General features: G+C 49.0%; 1 protein-coding gene across 1 annotated transcript in view; it reads right to left on the bottom strand.

Annotated features, from left to right (window-relative positions):
- LOC140428089 (adhesion G-protein coupled receptor G2-like) overlaps positions 1-24,912 on the bottom strand; it is a 138,301-nt gene that overhangs the window by 7,235 nt on the left and 106,154 nt on the right. The window contains exons 28-33 of the mRNA XM_072514136.1: positions 22,976-23,100; positions 16,935-17,203; positions 12,854-12,953; positions 8,050-8,333; positions 6,002-6,103; positions 2,579-2,725 (exon numbers count right to left, since the gene is read on the bottom strand). Coding sequence (XP_072370237.1) covers positions 2,579-2,725; positions 6,002-6,103; positions 8,050-8,333; positions 12,854-12,953; positions 16,935-17,203; positions 22,976-23,100 — 1,027 coding nt within the window. The remainder of the gene's footprint in view (positions 1-2,578; positions 2,726-6,001; positions 6,104-8,049; positions 8,334-12,853; positions 12,954-16,934; positions 17,204-22,975; positions 23,101-24,912) is intronic.

The following is a 24,912-nucleotide window of genomic DNA, read 5'->3' as shown; positions in this document are numbered from 1 at the left end:
CGGATCGGTGGGCCCCGATCGTGGGGGCACCCCCCGGGGCCAGATCGCCCCGCGCCCCCCCAGGACCTCGGAGCCCGCCCGCGCCGCCTTGTCTCGCCGTTCAAAAGGAGGTTTAATCCACGCCGGCGGGAGAGGGTTGACAGCTGTGGGACTTCGGCCCAACGCTGGCTGGAGAATCACCGGGGATGGGCCCGCCGACCGGCGCGGCGCGATTCCCGCCCCCGCCGACCGGCACGGCGCGATTCCCGCCCCTGCCGAATCACTGGTGGCGGAGAATTCGGGACACGGCGGGGGCGGGATTCACGCCAGCCCCCGGCGATTCTCCGACCCTATGGTGGGTCGGAGAATGGCGCCAAAGGTGTGAGGGGAAATGTTTAGAGAAGGTGTGCGAGGGAAGTCTTTTTACCCAGAAGGGAATGGTGCATGGAATACATGAATAGGGTGGGAGGAGAGGGATACGGGCCTGGGAGTGTAGAAGGTTTTAGATTAGACAGGCAGTATGGTCTTGGAGGTCTGAATGGCCTGTTCCTGCGCTGTATTTTTCTTTGTTCTTATTCTTTGTACTGCGGACACTGGTAACCAGGAAAAATTGTGGAATAGTGTATGGGGGAAGAGTCGGATTATCAATTGGGGACGGGTGGGGATCTGGGTGATGTCCCCGGGTTTAGGGGACAAGATTGTCCAATCTTGACAGAATATTTGTTGCAGAATTGGAGAACACATCCACTGTTCTTCCTGCTTCACAGGTGCTTCTCGAAAAGCTTTGTCCTACTGTATTCGATTACACTCACCTTATTTTAGCTGCCAGGTCTTTGAAGGGGCATTGAAGGGACCAGCATTAATGTCACAAATTTAATGGAACCGAGCTAGCATATTTTGATCACTGAGCCACCTCACATTACTTGTAGACATCCCAAATTCACTGCAGTTAAAGCTGATGAAGGTTTGTTGTGTAGGAGTCAGATTTTGTAGATTTAATGCCTCCTTCCCAACAACCCCATTTGCAGCAACCTTCCCTCCCCAATATTTTCCTGCCTGTTGTGGTGAGAGGGTGATATAGAATATTGCACCTCTAGAGTGCAGGAGGAGACCATTCGGCCCATCGAGTCTGCACCGACCCTCTGAAAGAGCACTCTACCCAGGCCCACGCACCCACTCTATCCCTGTAACCCCAACTAACCTGCACATCTTTGGACACTAAGGGACAATTTAGAATGGTCAACCCACCTAACCTGCACATCCTTGGACTGTGGGAAGAAACTGGAGCACCCGGAGAAAACCCACGTTTTACCCACGTAGACACGGGGAGAACATGCAAACCTCACACAGTCACTCAAGGCCAGAATTGAACTTGGGTCCCTGGCGCTGTGAGACATCTGTGCTAACCACTGTGCCTCTGATGAGGAAGATTAAAACTCTCCCCCTGAACCCACCTCCAGTTTCATCTAGATTTGGCTTGTAACACTTTTGAATTAGTCTTAGTTTGCTAACACGAATGACAACTTGCTGAAAAGGGTGCTGCAATAAAAGAAATGTGTTTCAAATGCATATCAAAGCTGTTGACTACTGCAGTACCCTAACCTCTTAATCTTCCTCCATTTCACTGCACTCCCTTTCTAGGCAGAGTTTTAAAGAGTTTTGATAAAATTATAGTTATAATGGTGATAACTAATATCAGTACATTCAAAGAAACAGGTAACAGCTGAAGGCAAGATAATATAGCAAGTGTGAAAGAACATAACTTGGTCCCATTAAGTGACTATAAAAAGTGCCTTAGTCTCAATAATTCTGAAGCTAATGCAGATGCAATAAGAAAAATGTTAATTAATATTGGACCTTGAATTCCTTTGTGCATTATTTTTGTCCAACATGAATGTACTTTTGATTAATTAGCGTTTTATGGGTGTTAACTTTAAACACTTTACTGTCCGTGTTAAGGTAATGTAGAGGGGGATAGATCGTAAATTCCAGATGGTGAGTGCACCTTTTACATCTTCCATTGAGTGTGATTTTCCAGTCGCTCCCACCGGTCGGATATTCTGGTCCTGATGAAGCAATCCTGCCTCCCCCGCACCGGAATGTGGCGACTAGGGGCTTTTCACAGTAACTTCATTGCAGTGTTAATGTAAGCCTACTTGTGACAATAAAGATTATTAAATTATCCATTTTACTGGTCCTTTTTTGCGGGGCTAGTGCAGGCAAGGAGAATAGAATTATTTTAGCTTCTCTCTTAGTCTTCTAACACTCTTTCTGCAATTAGTGGAGTTAAATAGCAGAAAACATTGCATTAATCAAAGAATGACAGCACTGAAGGAGCACTGTTCAGTCTATCTTGTCCACGTCAGCTCAAAGGAGCTATCATTGAGTTATGTTCCCCTGCTCTTTCCTCATAGCCCTGCATTCTTTTCCTGCTGATGTACACATCTAATTCCTTTTTGAAAGTTATCATTGAATCTATATCCATCACAGTTTCACGTGATGCATTCCAAATCAAAACATGGTGATCAGATTAAAGCAAACTGGAGCTAGTTTTCTATAAAGTTCAGTCGAGTATATATATCTTGTCAGCTATACTCACCATTCACAATGGGGTGACAGCTGTAGCCCCGGATTGGATAGAGAGAGGAGTTGGACTGTAAGGAATTATTTGAAGTTGAGGGCAAAGAGATGCCTTGGGCCAGAGGCTGGAGCTTCTTTGTGTTATTTGTTGCTGTTCTGCTCCATTCTGTAGGATAAACATAAATATATTATGTTCTATTATATCCTGTATTGTGCCGTAAAAATCATTTAGAAATGCTTCTCACTCCTTGGGCGGAATTTTTCCTTTTTTAATGGAATTCTCTGCTTCCCGTCAGACCAAAAATAGTTTTGTGGCCAGAAACTCCGCCCCTCTGTTATGCACCAACACCCCAAAGCGGGAATTCCACTAGGCAGGCTTTGGAGCAAGTATTGACAAGCCCTGTCCTGGTGCATTGGACCCCGAGGGGGAGGGGACTGAGGAGGTTAGCCCACTGCTCATGTGCCACTTTGCCACTGCCAGGCTTCAAAGAGAGGGTTCCCCTAGGGTCCTGGGGGCTGGTTAGGCTTGCGATGTGAGTAAATGGTTGATCCCGGGACCCTGCCCCGGGATGGCAGTCCCATGTCTGGACTGCCCCTCCCAGCCCTGGGCAACCACATAGAGATTTAAGGCAGCGTTTTTCAAAATCATTATTCTTGTCTGATCTGTTTAAACTCTGAAATGGCCTTCTCACTCTGAACTGCTCTGCCTGGCAGCTGATGAGCAGACCAGGCAGTTCATTGAAGATTCCTCTCATCTGCTTCCTCAGCCCTATGCATTTAAAACTGCTGTTTTATGAAGTGTTCGAGCCTTCCTAGAAAGTCCACAACACTTGAAAAATGTTGTAATCCCTAAGCTCCTTCGAAATGCTTATCATTCATTCAATTGCACATTGCTTAACTTTATTTTGATTGATAGGTTAATGGTTTAAACACAGCAGGCAGGAGGTTTATTTATTTATCTTCCCCTTCATGCTTTAATACATCTGAATTACCTGCCATTGATCCTAACTGCAATGTTTATAAACATCAGTGTTCTGATAGACAGCTGCTGGCCACTATGTGCTTTAATTTTCAATTTCCTCTTTTCTAACCACAGAAAGCACTTTGCATAATTTAGCATAGTGAAGTTATAAGAAGACCACCTTGGCGTTATACGACGGCGTGAACGGGCCGCTGCCAGGAGTAATTCTGGTCCGTACAGGGGGCCAGCACAGCGCTGGAGCGGTTAGCGCCGCTCCAGCTGTCGATCCCGGCGGGAACTGTGCGCTGTGGGGTCCGCGCATGCGCAGTGGCGCCGGCGCCAATGCGGACATGTGCAGTGGCACCGGCACCAATGCGCACATGCGCAGTGGCCTCCTTCAACGCGCCGGCCCCTATGCAACATGGTGCAGGGCTACAGGGGCCGGTGCGTAGGAAAGAAGGTCCCCAGCCAGAGAGGCCGGCCCGCCGTTCGGTGGGCCCCAATCGCAGGCCAGGCCACATCGGAGGGCCCCCCCACAGGGTCGGACCCCCCTCCCCCCCCCACAGGCCGCCACCCCACCCTTCAACGCCGAGGTCCCGCCGGCTCAGAGCAGGTTAAACCGGTGCAGCCAGGGCTCGGTTTTTTTCTTACGGTTGCTCGGTTCATCCGGGCCGGAGAATCGTGGGGGGGCTGCGTAGAGCGGCCCATGACCGGCGCCGCACCAACCACGCTGGCGCCAATGGGGCCGATTCTCCGCTCTGCAGAGAATCACGTGCCGGCGTCGGGGCGGTGTGGCCCGGTCGCGGGGATTCTCCGGCCCGGCCCAGGGCTGGGAGAATCCCGCCCAGAGTTTTTAAACTGAAAAATCCCAACTATTCTCTTTAATATACAACTGAGTGTGCATCACAGTGAGAAGAGTGGATATCATGAAAGAGATCGTATAATTGGTTGGTAGTCCAGAACTTAAATATCGTTGAAAAAAAGAGACATGCCAAAGCTTCTCATCTTGCCATCAGGCACTTTGCATGATTGTCAGTATAAGGGGAAAACAAAAATTTACACTGTACGAGAAGAGACTGCTGATTGGTTGGCAAGTGGACTCTGATTAGTAGAGGCTTTGCCTTGGAGAATGCACGAGTTAATGGTGATTGACAGTTAACTGCCAAGCATTGTTTGAAATTTAAACCAGACTGCTTGACCCTGATTGGTCAAGGCATTGCCCAGGCAAATGAGTCAACGAATGGCTGTCACTTATTCTGTTTAGCTGAATCAGATGCAATGTTGTACATGTTCCCGTACAGTATAAATTGTTGTTTTTCCCCTTACATGGGCTTTTTATGAAGTATCCTGATAAGTGCAAAATGAAAAGCTTTGACATTCAGCAATACTGAAGTAGGCCTTCTTGTTTACATGTAGTTCACTGCAGTGGTTTATGTTCATGAATGTTGCTTTCATCTAAGTGGCTAGCACCTGCAAATTTCAAACTAATGGTTTTTGTTCTTCACAGTGCTAAAACATTCCATAAAAGCGAGCACCTTGCAAAAAAAGATGAGCGGGATTCTCCGTAATGGAGGCAGAGTATCTGCGCCGTCGCGAATGCCAACGCGTTTCACGACAGCGTGAAACGGGCACAGGCACTACCGATTCTGGCCCCACTGGGGGCCAGCACGGCACTGGAGCGGTTCATGCCGCTCCAGCCTCCCTTCCCGGCACCAACTAGGCGCCGCACCAACCCGCGCATGCGCGGGGGACTTCCTCAACACGCCGGCCCCGACGCAACATGGCGAGGGGGTTCAGGGGCCGGCCACGTAACAAAATAGGACCGGGGCTGGAGAGGCCGGCCTGCCGATCGGTGGGCCAGACACCATCGGAGGCCCCACCCGGTTAAGGAGCCCCCCTCCCCCCCACACAGGCCGCCCCCAACCCTGCGGGCAGAGTTCCCGCCGGCTCAAGCAGGTGTGGACGGCGCCGGCGGGACTCTGCCATTTCCGCGCGGCCGCTCGGCCCATCAAGGCCGGAGAATCGTCGGCCCGGCCGTGGACAGCGGCCCGCGACCGGCGCCGCGCCAAACGCACCGGCACAAATGGCGCCGATTCTCCGCTCCTCAGAGAATCGCGTGCCGGCGTCGGGGAGGCGTGGCGCGGTTGCGGCGATTCTCCGGCGTGGGGCTCGGAGAATCCCGCCCGATGTATGTAAGGTTTGAGTACAGGTACATCAATCCAGGAGTTCCATGTTTTATTTAATTGGTGAATTATATAATCATTACCTACATTGATACTCAGTAAGGTGGCCGGACTTCATCTGTGAAGCCGATGAAATAAAATTCCCATACTTGGAAAATTAAAGGAACAGACCATGTTCTATCACACTGTGATGTAACATGATGCACCACTCCTGAGGGTTCTCCTGCTGGCTAGATGTTGGTTGAGGAACACAGCACAATGTAACAGGTACCTGAGAATATGGCCCGAATTGTCTCACCTGAAGTTTCAGACAACCTCAGCTTGCCACAGCACAGATATCTCCTCCACTGTTTCTGAACAGTTTCTTTGGCCGCACAGTGAAAAATGAAGATAAAGGTTCCTGCACAAAGATGAAATCTGATTAATTTTCTTTTTTCTTTATTTCTTTATTCATTCATTCACACAATGACATTGCCACTGGCAAAAGCCAGCATTCATTGCCATTTTTATTGCTCATGGCCTTGAGAAGGTGCTGATGAGCTGCCTTCTGAAACCACTGTAGTTCATGAAGTGAAGCTATTCTCACAGTTAGAGAGGGACTTCTGGAATCTTGACATAGCAACGATGAATGAACAAGATATCTATATTCCCATGTCATTGTATGTGATTTGGAGGGTAAGCTTGGAAGTGTTATCATTCCCGTGGGTTCAGGGCTTGCAAGGTACCGTCGAGGAAGTCTTGGCACGTTGCTGCAGTACATCTTGTAGATGATGCACACTGCTGCCAATGTGCATCGGTGGTGCAGGGTATAAATGTCGAAGGTGGCGGATGAGGTGCCAATCATGTGGGCTGCTTTGCCCTGGATGGGCTTCTTGAACTTCACTCATCCAGGCAACTTCAGAGCATTGTTACAATTATGACGTCTATAATATGGGGCTATGTCTTTAAGATAAAAATGAATGGCTCATGCGAGTCCATTCTGAAGTCTGCCTGACAACCCATGCCTGGGTGATATGGTTGTTAAATATTAAAGGAAAGCCCATGTGGTTTTGCTAGAAATAAGCATGTGAACTGCATCATGGTAAATGATGTTCAAGGTACAGTGTGTTGGAATAAAAGCAGATGAGACGGTTCTTCATGAGTGCTTCTGCCATAGAGGAAGTTACTCGGCAGGAGAGATTGAATGGACTTGTTCAATATAATGAGGAACTTTGATGAAGTAAATAAAGAGACACTATACCCCCATTTGCTGGCCACAATCCTAGGCCAACCTGATGGAGCCACATGCCTGAGGGCCACTATAATGGCTGATAACGCACAATCTTTCACTTGCAGGCTCTGATTTCACACCAGCTCCGTTATAATGAGATCTGAGGTCTAAACTCTAGGAAGCTTCAGTCTTCACCATTCAGGCAAATGAAATGGTGAACCAAAGGTGGGTCTGTGGGTTTACTTAAGATGTTGGCCGGCATTGACAGGCAATGAGCAGAGCAGGCGCACTAGTTGCCTGATGTCACTGGCAAGAGGCCTGACTAATTTTTCATGTGCAGGCCACATTTGCATTCATTAGCAAACTGCTTGTCCACGTCGAAGGGCTAGCTGACTGGAGTAGTCTATAATTCTAGCATTGATGTTCCGCCTACTCCCATAATAATCAATTCCCCTTTTCTGACCCCTTTTCTAAGTGATCTGCAGCAACTCCTGCAAGAGCCACTGGTAGGCCACGTAAAGTTGGCTAAGTCCCAATGGGAAGAGTATGTCCAAATTCCCATTGGTAGTTGACAATTCACTGGGACCCTCTGATGCGCAATCAATTACTCTCGAGACAAGGTGAGGCATAACTAATAGGCTTTAATCTGCTAGAACTGTTCCCCAGCAGCTTCGATACAGAAAGTGAAGGCTGCTGGGATGGCATCGGTTCTTATACTCTGCCTCTCAGGGCGGAGCTATGTACATCAGCCAATGGTAGACTCCTGGGTCTAGCCAATGGTCATCCACCTCTCAGGTACCGCAATAGCTGGTATTACCGCACCCTCTTAATAACACATAAATCTTATTTTCATAGTCTAATGAGGTGCCAAACTGTTTACAGCATGTGCCTGTGGCTACACGTGGCATGGAGCCGATCAAAATAGTGACAGTTTGAAGGCCAGTGTGAAAAGCAGCGAAAGCTGTTGTGCCAAGAATGTTCATCACATGACTCCTCCCTTCTCACCCAGCAAGAAAGCCAAATGCTTCACTGAGGAACCATTTCCTCAGGGTCTGGCTGGCAGGACATTGTCAAGCAAAGTGGTTTAATTTTACAAGTATTTGTTCAACTGAGGCAGCAAAAGTTAAAGTGGGTACCTTGTAAAGTATTGAAGATGGTGAAGAGGTACATAAACGGAAGGTTAGCTGGGCCCCAGGCAAAGAAGGCAAACCCCCAGGTGATTCCTAGTAAGAAGGTGAGGCCGGCCACACTTTTCATGTCTTGTAACACATGCCTCTGTGTATTCCAATGGTGCTTCTTGCTTTTAATTCGGCACAGTTGAATCAGCACCACAATGAACATGCTGAGGTTCACGAGGAACATTATACAGAAATAGCCGACTGCAGAAATAAAAAATGCCGTATCATTGTTGATCCAGCAGCTAAAATGCAGAGAAAAGTACAAAATAGATTTAAAAATGGTCTTAAAATCTGTTAGGTATTTTTTTACTTCCAAAGAAACAACAGCAATTTATACAGCATCCTTAAGATAATAAAGCATGCCAAAGTACTTCACAGGAATGTTATCAAACGGAAGTTAACATTGAATTAAATAAGCAGTTATGACAGCCTTCAAAAGTCAAATAAGAGCAAGTTTTTAATGCTTTCATGGGACATGCTTTCATGGTGCCGCTGGAAAGGTCAGCATTTATTACCCATCCCTAATTTCCCTTGAACTGAGTGGCTTGCTCAGCAATTTCAGAGGGCAGTTAAGGGTCAACCACATTGCTTTGGATCTGGAGTCTTACCCAGACAGGGTAAGGGTGGCATATTTCCTCCTCTAAAGGACATTAACACAAGGGTGGGTCCAGAAATAAGACCAATCAATTATTGCCTCAGGACCTTCCCGTCCCATAGACGGTGAACCCCCCTGCGGGTTTCTTGGTGGTGGGGGATGCATAGAACGGGGAACCCCATTGATGGCGGTGGCATCAGAAATCGGGGAGATGGAAAATCCCACCCAGTGCTTTTTTTCTTCCAGCTCACTTTGCTGTCCCTCAATGCAATTGATCATTACAGGGGGCAGAGGTGAGTGCAGTGACCATCACTGAGGAGTAGGTTCTGGGGAAACTGAAAGGTCTGAAGGTAGATAAATCACCTGGACCGGATGGACTACACCCCAGGGTTCTAAAAGAGATAGCTGAGAAGATTGCGCAGGCGTTGGTGGTGATCTTTCAGGAATCACTGGATGCAGGAAAGCTCCCACAGGACTGGAAAGAAGGGAGGGAGGCAGAAGATGGAAATTTATAGGCTGGTTAGCCTGACTTTGGTCATTGGTAAGATTTTAGAGTCCATTGTTAAAGATGAAATTAGAGAGTACTTGGAAGTGCATGGTAAAATAGGATTGAGTCAGCACGGCTTTGTCAAGGGGAGGTCATGTCTGACAAATCTGTTAGAGTACGTTGAGGAGATAACAGAGAAGTTAGACAAAGGAAAACCAGTGGAAGTGATTTATTTAGATTTCCAGAAGGCCTTTGACAAGGTGCCGCAGAGGAGATTGTTGAATAAGCTAAGAGCCCATGTTGTTAAGGGTAGGATCCTGGCATGGATAGAGGATTGGCTGATTGGCAGAAGGCAGAGAGTGTGGATAAAGGGGTCTGTTTCAGGATGGCAGCCAGTGACTAGTGGTGTGCCTCAGTGGTCGGTGCTAGGACCACAACATTTTACAATATACATTAATGATCTGGAGGAAGGAACTGAAGGCACTGTTGATAAGTTTGCAGATGATACAAAAATTTGGAGAGGGACAGGTAGTATTGAGAAACTAGGCGGGCTGCAGAAGGACTTGGACAGTCTTGGAGAGTGGGCAAAGAAGTGGCAGATGGAATACAATGTGGAAAAGTGTGAGCTTTTGCACTTTGGAAGGAGAAATGGAGGCATAGACTATTTTCTAAACTGGGAAATGCTTAGGAAATCAGAAGTACAATGGACTTGGGAGTCCTTGTTCAAGAGTCTCTTAAGGTTAATGTGCAGGTTCAATCGGCAGTTAGGAAGGTAAATGCAATGTTAGCATTCATGTCAAGAGGGCTAGAATACAAGGCTAGGGATGTACTTCTGAGGCTGTATAAGGCTCTGGTCAGACCCCATTTGGAGTACTGTGAGCAGTTTTGGGCCCCATATCTAAGGAAGGATGTGCTGGCCTTGGAAAGGGTCCAGAGGAGGTTCACAAGAATGATCCCTGGAATGAAGAGCTTGTCGTATGAGGACCGGTTGAGGACTCTGGATCTGTATTCATTGGAGTTTAGAAGGATGAGGCGGGATCTTATTGAAACTCACAGGATACTGCGAGGCCTGGATAGAGTGGACGTGAAGAGGATGTTTCCACTTGTAGGAAAATCTAGAAGCAGAGGACACCATCTCAGACTAAAGGTACAATCATTTCAAGCAGAGATGAGGAGGAATTTCATCAGCCAGAGGGTGGTGAATCTGTGGAACTCTTTGCTGCAGAAGGCTGTGGAGGCCAAATCACTGAGTGTCTTTAAGACCGAGATAGATAGGTTCTTGATTAATAAGGGGATCAAGGGATATGGGGAGAAGGCAGGAGACTGGGGATGAGAAATATATCAGCCATGATTGAATGGCGGAGCAGACTCGATGGGCCGAGTGGCCTAATTCTGCTCCTATGCCTTATGGTCTTATGGATTCTAGCACGGTGTGTGCCAAATTCCCTTCACATATTTCTCTACTGAATCTGATCATTCATCCACTCCAAAGCTGCAGAGTAACCTATTCTCAGCTTGTGCCCATGGCCATTCATATCATGGATATGTTAGCTATCAAATAGTGACAGCCTGAACACCATTGAAAAAGGCAGCTATAGCTGTGCCTAAAATATTCATCGCACAATACCTTCCTTCCCACCCAGCAGTAAAACTGAAGGTAAGGAAAATTAAATACTTTCCCCTCATTAGCTCAGGGAACTGAGGCCGCCCAATGAGTTAACCATCACTTGTTTGCCTTTCCCTACTCCCATCTTGCATTTAAGAATTTGGGGGTAGGGGACAGCAGGCCTGTTTTAACTTTACCACATTTCCTTCCATTAATTTTAAGGAGTATAAGATCACGTGGGCTGTGACTGGCATTCGGTGCCCAGTGTTTGATATATAGAACATAGAACAGTACAGCACAGTACAGACCCTTCAGCCCACGATGTTGTGCTGACCATTTATCCTAATCTAAGATCAACCTAACCTACACCCCTTCAATTTACTGCTGTCCATGTGCCTGTCTAAGAGTCGCTTAAATGTCCCTCATGACTCTGACTCCACCACCTCTGCTGGCAGTGCATTCCACACACCCACCACTCTGTGTAAAGAACCTACCCCTGACATCTCCCCTATACCTTCCTCCAATCACCTTAAAATTATGTCCCCTCATAACAGCCATTCCCACCCTGGGGAAAAGTCTCTGGCTATCCACTCTATCCATGCCTCTCATCACCTTGTACATCTCTATCAAGTCACCTCTCTGCCTTCTTCACTCCTGTGAGAAAAGCACTAGCTCCCTCAACCTTTCTTCATAAGGCAAGCCTCCAGTCCAGGCAGCATCCTGGTAAATCTCCTCTGCACCCTCTCCAAAGCATCCACATCCTTCCTATAATGAGGCGACCAGAACTGGACACAATATTCCAAGTGTGGTTTAACTAAAGTTTTATAAAGCTGCAGCAAAACCTCGTGGCTCTTAAACTCAATCCCCCTGTTAATGAAAGCCAACACTCCATACGCCTTCTTAACAACCCTATCAACCTGGGTGGCAAATTTGAGGGATCTATGTATGTGGACCCCAAGATCCCTCTGTTCCTCCACTCTTCCAAGAATCCTGCCTTTAACCCTATATTCAGCATTCAAATTCAACGTTCCAAAATAAATCACTTCACATTTATCAAAGTTGAACTCCATCTGCCACTTCTCAGCCTAGCTCTGCATCCTGTCAATGTCCTGCTGTGACCTGTAACAATCCTCAACACGATTTACAACTCCCCCAACCTTCGTGTCATCGGCAAATTTACAAACCCGCCCTTCCACTTCCTCATCAAGTCATTTATAAAAACCACAAAGAGCAGAGGTTCCAGAACAGATCCCTGCGGGACACCACTGGTCACCGACCTCCAGGCGGAATACTTTCCATCCACTACCACTCACTGTCTTCTTTCGGCCAGCCAATTCTGTATCCTGACAGCCAAATTTCCCTGTATCCCATGCCCCCGAACTTTCTGAATGTGACTACCATGGGAACCTTATCAAATGCCTTACTGAAATCCATATACACCACATCCACTACCCGACCTTCATCAACGTGTCTCGTCACATCCTCAAAGAATTCAATGAGGCTTGTGAGGCATGACATGCCCCTCACAAAGCCAGATATATTCCTGTTACTCAAAGGTCATCACTAGAACTATTCTGAGAATGGTTAAAACACGTTATTGAGGTAAATCATTAGAATTTATATTCCCTGCACAAAGTTCCTTCACCCAATCACAAATAAATTGGGGGAGAGAAGGGGAATAGAATTATATTTTTCTCCGCTAATTATAAGATAAATCTTTTATAATACGAAATATATACAATGATGAATCTGATTATAAATTGGACTAGTTGGTTGTTGTGAAAGATTTCCATGTCCTTACTAACAAATAAAATGAATAATAACAAACTAGAAGGGACATTTTCTGCCATGTTTCATATGTTACAAGGTTGTAAATATCTTTATTATAAAATGCGTTCATGATTTCACTGTATTTGGGCACAGAGGGAATCCTTCACAAAAGAGAGCATAGTGAATGGGCATAAATAATATCTGCTTTGCTATTTATCTGAAATGTAAAGACACAAATGAACAGCAGTACAACAGAATGTGATCTGGTTGACAGCAGCAGCCTTCCTCCAGCATGCCTACTTACAATGTATCCAGACTACGAATGGTGCCTTTGTCATATTTTCCCAATCCGTAGTTTCTTGGATTACTGCCGACTATAATGGCTACCACCACAATGGGAATGCCTATTTCAGACAGGAAGAAGAATGATATTAGTATGATATGTCACCTGTGCAGCAGTAATTTAGGCCTGGGTACTTCAGCATCAATTCTATTACTAAACAGTACTGAAATAAACCAAGAATAATTCATTGAACACAGTACTATTTGAGGTCATGCACCATAAAATGAAAGGCAGTCAGTTGGGTCAATCCACTCCCACTTGCAAAAGTATTTCTCTAAATGTGATGCTATTGTTTCAAATCTGAGGTTTTACATGATTGTTATGTTTTGTGACTGTCTTTAATTAAGGATTAAAATGGAAGAATGAATGGGGCTATGTGACCTTTTCTGAATTCTACTGACAGCAAGCCCAGGTAGCTTGGTTATCAGCAATTAAAGTGGAGGACGCAGCTTGTTTTACTGGGAAGAAAGTGTTCACACCTGTAGACAATAATAAAATAATCTCTGTTGATGGTGGATTGACAAGTCTCCAAGACCCAGGGGAGTGTTAGGAATGCCAGGTTTTGTAAACTTTTATACTTTCTACTAAACTGTTTATTTAATTTCAAGATAGAATGAAGTTGGGAGTCTAAAGGACGGCTAATTAGCATTTCTATCTAGATACAAGGGGGCGCGATTCTCCGCTCCTGCGCCGGTTGGGAGTATCGCCTGGGTCGCCAAATTTTCCCGCGACGCCGGTCCGACGCCCTCCCGCGATTCTCCCAAGCAGCGAGAACGGCCCGGTCGAGTTCCGCGCGGCGCAGGCCGGAGAATCGCCCGAGACACCCAAAATGGTGATTCTCCGGCACCCCTGCTATTCCCAGGCCCGGATGGGCCGAGCGGCCAGCCCAAAACGGCGGGTTCCTCCCGGCGCCGTCCACACCTGGTCGCTGCCGGTGGGAACAGTGCGGAAACGCTGGGGGGGCGGCCTGCGGGGGAGGGGGAGGGGGGATCCTGCACCAGGGCGGCCTCAAATGGGGTGTGGCCCGCGATCAGTGCCCACCGATCGTCGGGCCGTCCTCTCTGAAGGAGGACCTCCTTTCTTCCGCAGCCCCGCAAGATCCGTCTGACATCTTCTTGCGGGGCGGACTCGGAGAGGACGGCAACCACGCATGCGCGGGTGATGCCAGTTATGCGGCGCCGGCCGCGTCATGTATGCGGCGCCGCCTTGACGTGGCACCAGGGCCTGGCTCGCGTAAATGACGCGCCGCCGGTCCTAGCCCATTATCGGGCCCTGAATTGGTCGGGATAGGGGCCGTTTCGCGCCGTTGTGAACCTCGACGGCGTTCACGATGGCGCGAACACTCTGCCTCCATTTTGGAGAATCCCGCCCAAGGTGTATGTGATTCATATTGCCTTGGAGATAGATTTTGAGGGAGGAAGAGTCGATAGATATTTATTGTAGGATTTGGTCGCAAATTTTCTGGAAAATATTACTGAACCACACACATAGGGGGCGGTTCTCCAGGCCCTGTGCCGGATAATTGCCTCAGCCACGCCATGGTGCCCCAATGCCAGCACGCGATTCTCCGAGGCGCCATTTGCGCCTGCGCGTTTGACGCGGCGCCAGCCGCGGGCCACTGGAATCCCAGCCCGGGTGGGCCGAGCGGCCGCTCCGATACGACAGAGTCCCGCCGGCGCCGTTCACCCTTGGTCGCTGCTGGCGGGAAACCTGCGGGAACGGTCAGGGGGCGGCCTGTGGGGGGGGGCCTCCTTCACTGGGGGGGGGTCTCCGATGGTGTCTAGCCCGCGATTGGGGCTCACCCAGCTGGCGCGGAAATGCGGCACATGCGCGGGAGCGTCAGCGGCCGCTGACAGTTTCCCGGCGCATGCGCGGGAGCGTCAGCGGCCGCTGAAAGTTTCCCGCGCATGCGCAGTGGGGAGAGTCACTTCCGCCTCCGCCATGGTGGAGGCCGTGGCGGAGGCGGAAGGGAAAGAGTGCCCCCACGGCACAGGCCCTCCCGCGGATCGGTGGGCCCCGAACGCGGGCCTGGCCACCGTGGGGGCACCCCCCGGGGTCAGATCGCCCCGCGCCCCCCCCAGGACCCCGGAGCCCGCCCACGCCGCCTGGTCCTGCCGGTAAATACCAGGTTTAATTTACGCCGGCGGGACAGGCAATTTCTGGGCGGGACTTTGGCCCATCCGGGCCGGAGAATTGAGCGGGGGGTCCCGCCAACCGCCGCGGCCCGATTCCCGCCCCCGCCCAATCTCCGGTACCGGAGACTTCGGCGGGGACGGGGGCGGGATTCACGGCGGCCAACGGCCATTCTCCGACCCGGCGGGGGGTCGGAGAATGACGCCCCAGGAGTGAAACACGGCTAGAGTGAGTTTGAAAAGTGGGAATTCTGGGGCAAAGTCGATCAAAGGATATGGGGGAAAGCGCGATTAGGCTACTGAGTTAGATGATCAGCCATGATCATAATGAATGGCGGAGCAGATTCGAAGGACTGAATCATAGAATTTACAGCGCAGAAGGAGGCCGTCCGACCCATCGAGTCTGCACCGGCTCTTTGAAAGAGCACCCTATCCAAGCCCACATCCCCACCCTATCCCCGTAACCCAGTAATCCCACCCAACATTAAGGGCAATTTTGAACACTTAAGGGCAATTTAGCATGGCCAATCCACCTAACCTGTACATCTTTGAACTGTGGGGAAAAACCGGAGCACCCGGAGGAAACCCACGCACACACGGGGAGAACGTGCAGACTCCGCACAGACAGTGACCCAAGCCGGAATTGAACCTGGGACCCTGGAGCTGTGAAGCAACTGTGCTAACCACCATGCTACCGTGCTGCCCATGGCCTCCTCCTGCTCCTATTTTCTATGTTTCTAACTAGAATGCACTGTCAGTGAGGTATTCATTGTAGTTCATTAGCAGTAAGTATTGTAACAACTGTGGTGCACTGGTACCATTGTATCTTTGAAAGTTATGGAATCATAGAATTTACAGTGCAGAAGGAGGCCATTCGACCCATCGGGTCTGCACCGGCCCTTGGAAAGAGCAACTACTTAAGCCCACACCTCCACCCTATCCACGTAATCCAGTAACCCCACCTAACTTTGTGGACACTATGGGGCAATTTTAACATGGCCAATCCACCTAACCTGTACTTCTTTTGAACTGTGGGAGGAAACCGGAGCACCTGGAGGAAACCCAATGCATACACAGGGGCAAAGTGCAAACTCCACACAGTCACACAAGGCCGGAATTGAACCCAGGACTCTGGGGTTGTGTGGCAGCAGTGCTAACCACTGTGCCAACGTGCCGCCCTGTTATGGAGTGCCTGTGCATTATACTGCAGCTCCTGTTGACTTAATGCACCATGCCATTCACCTCATGTTTAACATTTTACCACCTTAAAATGTGCATTTTAATAATGACATTTGAAATCAACAGATTTGAAGAAATATTCCAGAAACCAATTGGCTTTTTCCCCCGTGAATTTAATGAATAACAGCAGTGTGAGAGGCAGATAGCAGATGAGATCGGAAAGGGATGCAAGGTGGGGTGTCAGAGTGTTTAAATGTTTCAGATTTCACAGAATTTCCATTTGGACAAAAAAGATAGTGGCTCAATATTCACTAGTCTGAGATTAGCTGATCTTTGCTGAGTGATATAATTGATGTCAGTAGACCTGGGTTAGCATGATTTGTTGGCCATGTTTTCAAGTCTGATTGTCATCCAGTAATATCCCCTCTATTCATAAATGAATAAGTGGATATCAAGTGAAGACAGAAGTGGGATCTCCACTGATGCTTCCCACTTGCAAAAAACATGCCAATCCTCACTTGCAGAATGGCCACCAAGGTACATTAACTTTTCAATGCCGGGGCCTCACTTTGTCAGATGTCCCCGATTGCATTTGACCCGAAATAATGCACACGTAGATCAAAGTATGCACCTTTATCTCTGAGGTTGCACTGGCACACATAAGACTGTTGTGTTTACCTTTGGTGTAACAGTGGCTAATTCTGTATATGAACATTGCGAAGCGCACTCACCCCAACCGAGAATGCAGAACTTCAATATGTACCGGTGCACATAAGTGTTGAAGACTTTAACCAGAGACAGGTACATGTGGAGGGCCTCGAGGCTCATCCAGGTGAAGGAAACCAACAGGAAATAATGGAGCAAGACAGCCACAGTGATACACAGACCCTCGATACCATAGGTAGAAATCCAGGTATTAATGAGGAACATCATATTGAGGAGCAGCAGGGCTGTGCAAAGGTTGATTAGAATTTTTGAGGGATAGTCATGTCGGAGTTTTCTGAAAAAAAAAGTTATTTATTAATTAAAAATTAGTCATTCAATCACTTGTGATCCCATATCCACATTGTGTGGAGTTTTATTTATTTTTTATTCATTCATTGGATGTGGGTATTCCTTGTCCCTGAAGGCATTTAAAAGACACTTGTAGACCAGACCAGATAAGGACGACAGATTTCTTTCCCTAAAAATCATTAGTGAAGCAGATGGGTTTTTACTGCAATTAATAATGGTTTCATGGTCATCATTAGACTTTCTCTGCTATCCGGCGGGGCTGGCCGTACCGGCGCCGATGAGTGGCATGAACCACTCCACCGCGGGCCGCCCGGAAGGTGTGGAATCCTCCGCACGTTCAGGGGCTAGGCCGGCGGCGGCAGGGTTGGCGCCGGCGCCAAAGGGAGTTGCCGCATGCACAGGAGCGCAAGCGTGTTCTGGCGTGATCCCAGCGCATGCGCAGGGGGGTTCTTCGCCGCGCCGGCCACGGTGGATTGTTACAGCGCCCGTCGCGAGGGGAAAGAGTGGTCCACGGCACAGGCCTGCAGATCGGTGGGCCCTGATCGCGGGCCAGGCCACCATGGGGGCCCCCCCACGGGGTCAGATCCCCCTGCATCCCCGTCCACCCCCCGAGGACTTCGCAGGCCGCCCACCGAGCCAGGTCCTGCCGGTAAGGACCTTGTTTGATTTACACCGGCGGGATTGGTCGAAAACAAGCGGCCACTCGGCCCATCACGGAGCGGAGAATCGCCGGGGGGGGGGCACTGCCAACGGCTCCCGACCGGCGCGACGCGATTCCTGCCCCCACCGTAAAACCGGTGCCGGAGAATCTGGCAGCCGGCGGCGGAACGGGATGCATGCCGCCCCCCGTCGATTTTCCGGCCCGGTGGGGGGGGGGGGGTCGGAGAATCCCGCCCTTAATTCCAGATTTATTTTTAAATTGAATTCAAATTTCACCAAATGCTATGGTGGGATTTGAACCTTGGCCCCCCAGAGCATTACTCTGCGTCTCTGGATTACTCGTCCTGTGATAATACCACCACTACCCCACTACCTCCCTAGACTGAATAGGTAGTTAAATAATAGCCCATCAAATAAAATGTTATTCCTGCGTTGTTAAAAGGTCAGTTATAAAATGCATCCTTCAGTATGTGAGAAGCGCTTATTAACCATGTCTTCATTTAAGGTCCTGCATCACAAGGCAGCCACTTGGGTCAATCAACTCCCACCTACAAAAAGATTTCACTAATGATACTATTGTTGCAAATATGAGGTTTTATATGATTGTTATGTTTTGTGAGGATGGAGTTTTAAATATTTTTGGGGAACACTACGTTATTTATTGAAGAATTGTGTGCACTTGTGAGTTAGAACACTCCAAATTTAAGGGGTTGGGGAAAATATGCCGCCCTTATCGAAGGGGAAATCTAAAATCAAAAACACCTTTCATCAGTGAGACGAGAAATCAAGGCTGTTTAAATTAACTCCCTCCGCAACACACTTTTGCGGGACCATAAAATCCTGCCGGCATCAAATGCTGTCTTTAATGATTTCCCATTCAGTCCTTTCTCTTTCATTTTTTAATTTAAAATTTTTTTTTTTATCAGCATCCAAATTAGATGCAAAGATATACCACTTGGCCCCTCGAGCTCGCTTCTCCATTCAATCAATGAGATCATGGCGGATCTGATTGTAACCTCAACTCCACATTTCCGCCAACTCATGATAACCTTTCATCCCCTTGTTAATGAATGAAATGAAAATTAAATGAAAATCGCTTATTGTCACAAGTGGGCTTCAAATGAAGTTGCTGTGAAAAGCCCCTAGTCGCCACATTCCTGCGCCTGTTCGGGGAGGCTGTTACGGGAATTGAACCGTGCTGCTGGCCTGCCTTGGTCTGCTTACAAAGCCAGCAATTTAGCCCTGTGCTAAACAGCCCCTGTAATCAAGAATCTATCTCGCTCTGCCTTAAAATATTCAAAGATTCTGCTTCAACTGCCTTTTGAGGAAGAAAATTCCAGAGATTCACAACCTTCTGACAGAAAGAATTTTTCCTCACCTGTTTTAAATGGGTGATCCAGTATTTTTAAACAGTGACCCCTAGTTCTAGATTCTCACCCACTAGAATTACCCTATTATTATTTTTACACATATTTGTGCACATATTTGCTCCTCAATTTCACGTGGACTATCTGGGGGTCTATAATAAACACCTCGCAATGTGGCTGTCCCTTTTTTATTCATAAGCTCTACCCACAAAGCTTCATTTAATGCCACCTCCAAGATATCATCTCTCCTTATTGCAGTAATGGACTTCTTAACTAATAGTGCAATGCTTCCCCCTCTTTTGCCCCCTCCTCTGATCTTCCTGAAGATTCTGTGTCCCAGGATGTTAAGCTGCCAATCCTACCCTCCCTCAACCACGTCTCCATGATGGCTACGATATCATAATTCGACATGTCGACCCTCAATCCTAACTCATCCATTTTACTTGTAATACTCCGGGCATTAAAGTAGAGGCTATTCAGCTTAGTCTTACTCTCCTGAAACTTATTAACGCTGTATTCTCTCTGACCTGGGGCGTCATTCTCCGACCCCCCGCCGGGTTGGAGAATCGCCGGGGGCTGCCGTGAATCCCGCCCCCGCCAGTTGCCGAGTTCTCCGGCACCGGATATTCGGCGGGGGCGGGAATCGGGCCGCGCCGGTTGGCGGGCCCCCCCGCTCGATTCTCCGGCCCGGATGGGCCGAAGTCCCGCCGATAAATTGCCTGTCCCACCGACGTGGATTAAACCACCTTTTGAACGGTGGGACAAGGCGGCGTGGGCGGGCTCCGGGGTCCTGGGGGGGGCGCGGGGCGATCTGGCCCCGGGGGGTGCCCCCACGGTGACCTGGCCCGCGATCGGGGCCCACCGATCCGCGGGCGGGCCTGTGCAGTGGGGGCACTCTTTCCCTTCCGCCTCCGCCATGGTCTCCACCATGGCGGAGGCAGAAGAGACTCCCTCCACTGCGCATGCACGTGAAACTGTCAGCGGCCGCTGACGCTCCCGCGCATGTGCCGCCCGGAGATGTCATTTCCGCGCCAGCTGGCGGGGCAACAAAGGCCGTTTCCGCCAGCTGGCAGGGTGGAAATTCCTCCAGCGTTGGCCTAGCCCCTCAATGTTGGGGCTCGGCCCCCAAAGATGCGGAGCATTACGCACTTTTGGGGCGGCGCGATGCCCGTCTGATTGGCGCCGTTTTGGGCGCCAGTCGGCGGACATCGCGCCGTTTCGGGAGAATTTCGCCCCTTATTGCTTTTCTATGTTATACTGTGTCCTATTCTGGTAACAGTCTGCGTCCCCTCCCCCTGCCAAATTAGGTTAATCTCCTCCCAACATCACTAGCAAACCTGCTAACAAGGATGTTAGTCCTGCTCTGGTTCAGGTGTAGACTGTCCCGCTTGTACAGCTCCCAGCTTCCCCAGAAACAGTCCCAGTGGTCCAGGAATCTAAAACCCTCACTCCTGCGCCAACTCTTAAGCCACACGTTCATCTGCGCTATTCTCTTATTTTTATACATGCTAGCGCGTGGCATTGGGAGTAATCCAGAGATTACAACCCAAGAGGTCCTGCTTTTTAGACTATAGCCTAGCTCCCTGAATTCCTGATGAAAGACTTCATCCCTCTTTCTACCCAGATCATTGGTCCCAACAAATACCACAACCTCTGTCTTTTCACCGTCCCCCTTCAGGATGTCCTGCAGCCGTTCAGCGACATCCCAGACTCTGGCACCAGGGAGGCAACACACCATCCTACAGTGACATTGACGGCCACAGTAGCGCCGATCTGTTCCCCTAACAATTGAATCCCCTGCCATTCTTCCCCCTCCATTCTTATGCAGCATATCGACTCATGGTGCCATTAACTTGGCTGCCACACTTTTTTCTTCTGTCCAGTCATCCCCCCAAGAGTATCCAAAACGGTATCTGTTAGAAAAGGGAATGGCCACAGGAGACTCCAGCGCAACCTGCCGACCTCTACTCTTCCTGGTGGTCACTCATGCCCTCTCTGCCTGTTCAATCCTTACCTGCGGTGTGACCACCTTACTGGAGGTCTTCATTCACCTGTGGAAGGAGCAGCGCTCCGAAAGCTAGTGATTCAAAACAAACCTGTTGGACTTTAACCTGGTGTAGTAAGACTTCTTACCATTCTAGATGAATGAGATTGAGTACTGGGTTAACAAAGTATTTACCATGTGGATCATCACAGTCAAACCCAATTCTTGCCCTCACCTAATGCCCAAATACCAACACCAGAGAGCAATTACCTTAACCTCATCCTCAGTAGCCAATCGCAGGTAAGTCAGTCCACATTTGCAATGGTAGAGTGACCACTGCACAGTCATAATTCAGAGCAGCAGTGAGTACATGGCAGTGGCAGAAAATCATCACTCAATTTTCTCATGGAAGCATTCCCAGCCCAACTACTCAACTACTTTCACTTGCTTCATCATTGACCTTCCCTCTATCGTAAGGGATTTTCACCCACGGATATTGAACAACATTACAGCTTAGGTCAACAAGTGGCATGTAATATCTATGCAACAGAAGTGCCAGACAATGACCATTTCCTAAAAATCCCAACCTACAATGGAACTATTTCTCCAACTCTCCCACCATCAACATCTGCTGGTCACCATGGACCTGGGGCGAAATTCTCTGGAAACGGCGCGATGTCCGCCGACTGGCGCCCAAAACGGCGCAAATCAGACGGGCATCGCACCGCCCCAAAGGTGCGGAATGCTCCGCATCTTTGGGGGCCGAGCCCCAACCTTGAGGGGCTAGGTCGGCGCCGGTCGAATTTCCGCCCCGCCAGCTGGCGGAAAAGGCCTTTGGTGCCCCGCCAGCTGGTGCGGAAATGACATCTCCGGACGGCGCATACGCGGGAGTGTCAGCGGCCGCTGACAGCTTCCCACGTATGCGCAGTGGAGGGAGTCTCTTCTGCCTCCGCCATGGTGGAGACCGTGGCGGAGGCGGAAGGGAAAGAGTGCCCCCACGGCACAGGCCCGCCCGTGGATCGGTGGGCCCCGATCGCGTGCCAGGCCACCGTGGGGGCACCCCCCGGGGCCAGATCGCCCCGCGCCCCCCCCCCAGGACCCCAGAGCCCGCCCGCGCTGCCTCGTCCCGCCGGTAAGGTAGGTGGTTTAATTTACGCCGGCGGGACAGGCATTTTAGCAGCGGGACTTCGGCCCATCTGGGCCGGAGAATCGCGCGGGGGGGCCCGCCAACCGGCGCGGCGCGATTCCCGCCCCCGCCGAATCTCAGGTGCCGGAGACTTCGGCAACCGACGGCGGGGGGGATTCACGCCAGCCCCCGGAGATTCTCCGACCCGGCGGGGGGTCGGAGAATCTCGCCCCAGAAGTTTAACCAGACCAGTCAGATCAATACTGTGGCTCCAAAAGCAGAACAGGAGTTAGATACTTGATGGAAATGGTTCACCTTTTATCCTCTAAAAGCCTATCGACCATCGGCTCCAGAATACACTTGTATTCAGTTATATGGGTGCAGCTGCAACACCATTCACGAAGTTCACTAGTCTCCCATACAAGCATTTAACTTCGAACCTTCTGGAATAACCAATGGGGCCAAACCAACAAATAAACTCATGCCATATTACAGAAGTCAAACAGTTTGGAAGACATGATTTGTTAAAAGTATATTACACACTGCAATATGATGTTTCGGGGAGGAAGCCGCTCAGCAGACGCGTTTTTGAAGGTTTGTAGCAAAACATAAACCACTTACTCAAAAAGCAGGTACGTCACCAGGGTCATAGCCAAGCAAATCGAAGAAATGCCACAACCTACATATGTAATGTAACTGAGGATTCGGCTCTGGTTTTCATCGATCGTCTCATTTCTGGAAATACTCTGTAAAAGCAACAAAATTGGCGATTAGAAATTATAGAATTACTTGAAATCTGAAATAATAAGCATAATGCTAGAAATGCCCAGCAACTCATTCAGTACCTTAAAGGTGGAAGGGATAAACCAGAAAACTACAGGCCAGTCAGTCTATCCTCAGAGGTGGGGGAACTACTGGAAGCAATTCTGGAAGACCGAATTAATCTGCATTTGAAGAGGCAGGGATTAATCAAGAACAGTCAGCAGGGTTTTGTTAAGGGCAGCCCCTGTCTGATCAATTGATTGAACTTTTCAAAGAGGTGACCAGGTGTATAGATGAGGGAAATGCATTGGAGGTAGTCTACCTGGACTTCAGCAAGGCCTTTGATAAGGTCCCACATGAGAGACCGATAGCAAAGGTAAGAACCCATGGGATCCAAGGAAGTTTGGCAAATTCGATCCAAAATTGGCTGAGTGGCAGGAAGCAGAGGGCGATGGTCAAGGATGTTTTTCAGACTGGGAGCCTGTGTCCATTGGGGCCCCGCAGGAATCAGTGTTGGGGTCCTTGCTGTTTGTGGTTTATATAAATTATTTAGATACGAATGTAGGAGGGTTGGTCAGTAAGTTTGGGGATGGTACAAAAACTTGTTGGGTGGTAAATAGTAAGGAGGATAGCACTTTGATTACAAGAGGATATAGATGGGCTGGTCAGATGGGCTGATCAGTGGCAAATGGAATTCAATCTGGATAAGTGTGAGGTGATGCACTTGGGCAGGACACACAAGGCAAGGGAACATGATAAATGGCACAACCCTGGGAAGCACCGAAGATTTGAAGGACCTTGGTGTGCATGTACATTGGTTCCTTAAGACAGCAGAGCAGGTGGATTCAGTGGTCAAGAAGGCAAATGGTATCCTTGCCTACATCAGCCAATCCATGGATATATAAAACCATGAGGGGCATAGATCAAGTGGACAGGAACAAACATTTTTCCTTGGTGGAGGGTAAATAACCAGGGGCATAGATTCAAAGTAAGGAGCAGGATGTTTAGAGATGTGAGGAAAATCCTTTCTACTGAGAGGGTAGTGGGAGTTTGGAATTCACTGCCTGAAATGTTTTTAACATTTTAAAAATAAAAATAGAGTATTCAATTTTTTCCAATTAAAGGGCAATTTAGCGTGTCCAATCCACTTACCCTGCACATCTTTAAGTTTGTGGGCTGAGACCCACACAGACATGGGGAGAATGTGCAAACTCCACACCGACAGTGACCCGGGGCCGGGATCGAACCCGGGTCCTCGGCGGCGTGAGGCAGCAGTGCTAACCTCTGTGTCACCGTGCCGCCTCTCATTGAAGATGTACTTAGATGTCCACTTGCGATTCCAGGGCATACAATGCTATGAGGCAAGTGCTGGAAAATGGGATTAGAGTGGTTATGGTTTTGATTGGCGCAGAAGCGATGGGCCGAAGGGCCTTTTCTGTGCTGCATGATTCTATGGCTCTATGATTCTGTGACAGAGCGAGAGAGGTTAGTGGTCCAAAATGAGGTTTCATCAAAATTACTGTTGAGTTTTCTCTAATGGAACTTTTACTTCATCGAATTAAATCTAGCAACAGCAAAACTCCATGCTGCTCACTAACACTCCATAGCCTGGAATTCGCAATTAGAGATTTTTAGAATTCAGTCTGGACTCTGGACCGAAGTAAAACAATAATTCTTATTTTGTCGGCGTTCTTTACCCTGTATCTCTGGCCGTGATTTAACGGAAATGAAACAGAATCCCGTGTTTAGCTGCGTGTTTCCTGGTGATGCAGCACTGAGAACGGCCCTGCTATTAA

Source organism: Scyliorhinus torazame, chromosome 8 (assembly GCF_047496885.1).
Source record: "Scyliorhinus torazame isolate Kashiwa2021f chromosome 8, sScyTor2.1, whole genome shotgun sequence".
Classification (NCBI taxonomy): domain Eukaryota; kingdom Metazoa; phylum Chordata; class Chondrichthyes; order Carcharhiniformes; family Scyliorhinidae; genus Scyliorhinus; species Scyliorhinus torazame.
This window is presented reverse-complemented; position numbering and strand designations above follow the sequence as displayed.